This window comes from Andrographis paniculata, unplaced genomic scaffold, assembly GCF_009805555.1.
Source record: "Andrographis paniculata isolate CXL003 unplaced genomic scaffold, ASM980555v1 Contig5END, whole genome shotgun sequence".
Lineage (NCBI taxonomy): Eukaryota > Viridiplantae > Streptophyta > Magnoliopsida > Lamiales > Acanthaceae > Andrographis > Andrographis paniculata.
Genome location: NW_026137595.1, coordinates 1,522,225 through 1,526,801, shown reverse-complemented (window position 1 = coordinate 1,526,801; position 4,577 = coordinate 1,522,225). Strand labels below are relative to the sequence as shown.

The window sequence follows — 4,577 nt, the reverse complement described above, 5'->3', positions numbered from 1 at the left end:
CCCAAACTCCTCTAAGCAAACATACCCTTGTTTTCTTTGATTATGACTCTATGAGTGTTAACACTCATATATAAAGTATTTTCTTCAAAATAAACCTATTAAAATTTAAATTCAAAAGTTACATCTTTTAAGAAACTTTACAGTTAAATTTCTTCTATATCCTTTTTTAAAATAATAAATTCAATAATAACAAAGTAACCAAAGAGTATGATATATATATATATATGTATGTATATTTTTCATCATTCAAATATCTAAAATGGAAGTACATCAATAAATTGACCCTTTCCTGTGACTACATTAGAAGAACAAACAGCATGTGGATCATGACTATGGAAGATGGGGAGCCAACACACTGCAAGAAGCTATAGATTCTAAGATCCATGTATGGGGAATAACCACAGCATCAAAATTTCTGGCAATTCTTTCTGCTTCTGCTAATCCCATGGATGCAAAAGAACTTGCTTCCGGCAATGATCCTTGCGAGCTATCATAATTATAAACGACGAAAGTTGTCGCCATTGGCGAATCGAGCTCTTCTGTCATTATCTTCTCCATATTCTCAATGACAGTCCCCCCACCATCAGTCACTAAATTTAAGAGATCATTCTTGAAGGATGGAATGAAATCTCCATTAAAATAAAAGCCCATGCCTTCGAAAAGCTTTGGAGCCTGCATAATAAGAGAGGCAAGAAATGAACTTTGAAAGAATTCGAAGAAAATATGTCATAACAAGTCTCGGATTCATATGAAAAATATGTTTCCTTACATTGTTTGAAGATCTTAATCTGCCGAGTTTGGGGCCATCGCGAAGACCATGATTATCCATATTGACTTCATAAGGCTCTTCGTCGACAGGAGCATGTGCTTCAATGCAAGCTTTTATCCCTATGAAAAGATACATCTCCATAGTTATAAAGATAAATGTTGTAACTTATTTTGATAAGTCACTTTGTGAACAAAGACCATTTAAAAAAGTTGAAAATGTGAAACTTACAATCCATTGTGAGGACCCATCTCCCATTCAAGATTGCCATGAGAACTTTCAGGGTTCTACTGCAAGCACCATTTGAATCGGTGGCAGCAATCACATGTGTAACATGACGATTCCAAGACTTGAACACGGTGGCGCCGCAAAGTTTAGCAAATTTGATCATAACAGACTGAGGGCAGAGTTCAGAATATGAAATCAATTTCTTCATATACATTGAAGATTTACCAAATAACAGCAGCTAAATAAGACATTGAAAAACTACTGATGTAGTGATATATAGAGACAGAACCAAACCTTGTCTTGTGGAGACAGAGCAGAACCACAGAAAACCCAATTACAACGCCCATTGGGGGAGCTTGCCCAAAAACTTGGTTGTATAGAGGCACTGCATTCAAGACAACTAATATTGTTTCCAATAAGCACCAGGCTCAATATCTTTTCTTCAGTTCATGTTTGCAAATTTTAATGTGTAACAAAGTGATGGCTAGATCAATTTTTATAGACATTATCATACTTTCAGCAGATAATCTAATAATCTATCTAACAAACAAAATCTAATGTTTTATAATAATAATCCTAACTATATCAAGATAGGAGTCTATCTAGATTATAAATTTAAATCTAAATCTAAACACGGAATCACATATTGAGTAGCACAACTTATTGCAGCAACTAAAGAAAGTTCTGAGAAATCACAAAATTTACTGTAATAGATAGTTATGGCTGAAAAAAAGGAATTAAAAGGGAAATATGAAAAGGGAAAATAATTCTATTATGCATGCAAATGACAGAAAATAGAAATGTAATGGCAAGCAACATTCTAACATACCCTTGAGTGGACAAGGAACACTTTTCACCATTATGATGGTTTCTAGACTTTGATTTCTCACTTGGAAACTTAATAGACTTGTGAGATGGGCACAGCATTAAAAAATCCTCCTGCATATCAAATAAATGTAGTCAGAAAAATATTGGAGTAAGCTTGAATGAATGAACTGAAAATAAACGATACTAGTAAAGGAGGAAAGGTACGAATAATTTGGGAAACTCACACAATCCCATCTGCAGCCTGCAATTTCCATGGCACAGGGCATGTGGTAAGTTCTCCTGCAGGACTTTGCGAAGCAACCAAGTGCTGCCCCCTTTAACCCACAACTGCTGCATTTAAGCTTGGAGGCTCTTGCCAATTCAGACTCCAAGTTCATAATCATTTCTCCTGAAAAATAAACTTGAGGAGTCCTGCAATCGAATAACCATGAGTTTCACATATTAGTCCATCAAAGTGCAGTTATAATTTATAAGCTACTTATAAAGCATTACTTGCATTTGTTCCGCATGTATCAATTAAATGAAACAAGTTATAGAAACTTCAAACTCAACTAGAAATCAAAATCTGTATGGCAAATCTAGTGTTTTGAATTTATAAGCATTATTTGCATTTGTTCCACATGTATCAATTAAATGGAAGTAGCCATTGAAAGTTCAAACTCAACTAGAAATGTAATTCTGTATGACAAATCTAGTGTTTTGAAACAAATAGACAACAAAACCCTTTTCAGAATTGCAATGTAAACTTGGTCTTGAGCCTATTTATAATGAAACATATCTATGAACATAAATAACTACTTCAACCACGTAAAGATTTTGAAATTCTTTTGTTTCCTTTTGTTGGAGTGGCAATTACTATACAAATATGAAATATCTTACCATTCTATGCATTTAATGTGGACAGGAATGGCAGTGGAAAAAGCAATTTCATCCTGTGTTACTGCCTTGCCATTTGCATAGTGCAATAATTGTCCAGTTTCCTGTAAAAGAAGATTAAAATTTAGGTAAATAGCAACAGTTGAATGCAAGTAAAAGAAGTTAGACAAATTCAGCAGAGACTTACTTCTGTTGTCTTAGAAGAGCAACAAAATGCGCAAACATTTCCATCAGGATAAGATGCATCACAAGGTATTAATTTTGAAGCCGTAGAAACATCCTCCTTGTGTCTGTACTCTTCACATGAAACAGCAGCTTCATCAGAATGTAAAACTAGTTGTGGCTTGCATTCATGGCTTTGCAAAACCACATTGGATGGCCCATAAGACAACTTTTTTTGCCTCTTAGGTTCCCTTGTGTTAAATGTGCTGCTATCATCCACTTCAACTGCAGTGTGAGCAGAGTTGCCCCCAGCAGATTTCACAGCTCCTTGCTTTTCTGTACTCTGCAGTTGTTAATATGCAAACTTAAATGAATCATATGAGGTCAACTGAATTCAGCAGATTTCACCAAAGGTCATTAAAATATATATATAAAAGCTCATTTACAGACATAGTATAATCAAACACCTAAATATAAGCTAGCAAATTCATCTATGCACATGCAATTCTATTTATGCCATGGTAAATCAACCAAATTTTAATTTGTAAGGTAGTAATTATCTCATTAATTGTAATAGTGTTCAACTGAAGCAACATTACAAGCAACGGAACCAACTTATTTTCAATAATAACAAAAAAGTTCACACTTCTAAATTTTAGGAAAAACAGCCCACAATCTTACCCTATTTCCAGTGTCAGGATCGCTGTGGCCTGCAATTGCTGTGTCAGCAACAGAAGGAGAACTGCCAGGTGATGTTTCTGAAGCATGCTTCACATCCAATTCTTCAAATTGAGGGGACTTATTAAACTTAGCACCACTGACTGGTGAAGCATCAACGTGATTATTTTTCCCACCAATTGCCATTTCATTGGATGGCTTCCACAACTGATGAGGAGATGTTGACATTGACATCCAAGTTCCAGTGCCTGTCACAACAAATAAGTAGAACATATATGATGAATTTCTGAAAACTTATACAAACATGGACTAAAAATCTATGTTTTCCCGTTTGTTTCTTTAGCACTTACAAGTAGATAAAAGTGGCAAGATGGTAGCGTTGAAGGTAGTATCCAGACTTTTGTAAATACCAACAACGTTCTCAAGGTAAGAAGCAGATCTAATTTCTGCAACACGAGAGAAAATCTCCATTTAAATGCGAACAATTTAGATGGAAAAAAAAAATGGTATTATTATTTATATAGATAGATAGTCGATTATATTACCTCGATCTGTAAAATGCTGCAGGCATGCCGGACACGGGGTGCTACGTTTGGAAGATTTCGGGACACAAGAACTGCGTTTAATGAAATATTCAGAACACAGGAAACTCAGACACGAAGCCATGAAGATGAGAAAGACGCACGTATCAACGATTAATAATTCAAACGAATCAGGAAAAAAAAAATTGAGTTGAACTCACTCGCAAAGGATGTGATTACAGGGAAGCAGCATTGGCTTGTTTAGCAAGTTCAGGCTGAAAGATTTACGAAAACCAGAAATAACAACAGTCCTTGCGAAACATGCATCTAATCCAAAACAAAGGAAAAAAAAAGGCAGGATGAAAGGATCTGGCCTGAGATCTTACCAGCTGGGGCATTTGAGCTCGATTCCGAGCTTCTGGAGATGAAAAACGCATGGATTCAACAACCTAGCAGCGTTGCGTGCGTTCGACATCGTGAATCTGGCTTCTGTGTTTTCCTTCTTGGGCGTAAATGTA

The 4,577-nt window shown here is 35.6% G+C and overlaps 1 protein-coding gene across 2 annotated transcripts; it reads right to left on the bottom strand.

Moving 5' to 3' along the window:
- Positions 1 to 230: 230 nt before the first annotated feature.
- On the bottom strand, positions 231 to 4,577 carry LOC127258986 (BRCA1-associated RING domain protein 1). Of its 2 annotated transcripts, none has more exons than XM_051286095.1 (13): positions 4,446 to 4,577; positions 4,281 to 4,334; positions 4,084 to 4,154; positions 3,889 to 3,984; positions 3,542 to 3,786; positions 2,886 to 3,203; positions 2,702 to 2,802; positions 2,047 to 2,233; positions 1,824 to 1,933; positions 1,289 to 1,394; positions 998 to 1,163; positions 770 to 888; positions 231 to 672 (listed from the first exon to the last, which is right to left on the bottom strand). In XM_051286095.1, the coding sequence occupies exons 1-13, from the start codon at positions 4,532 to 4,534 to the stop codon at positions 331 to 333; spliced, it is 2,004 nt and encodes a 667-aa protein (XP_051142052.1). In that variant the 5' UTR covers positions 4,535 to 4,577; the 3' UTR covers positions 231 to 330. The 2 variants fall into 2 exon arrangements, with proteins under 2 accessions (XP_051142052.1, XP_051142054.1); XM_051286097.1 differs by having other exon boundaries at positions 1,289 to 1,379.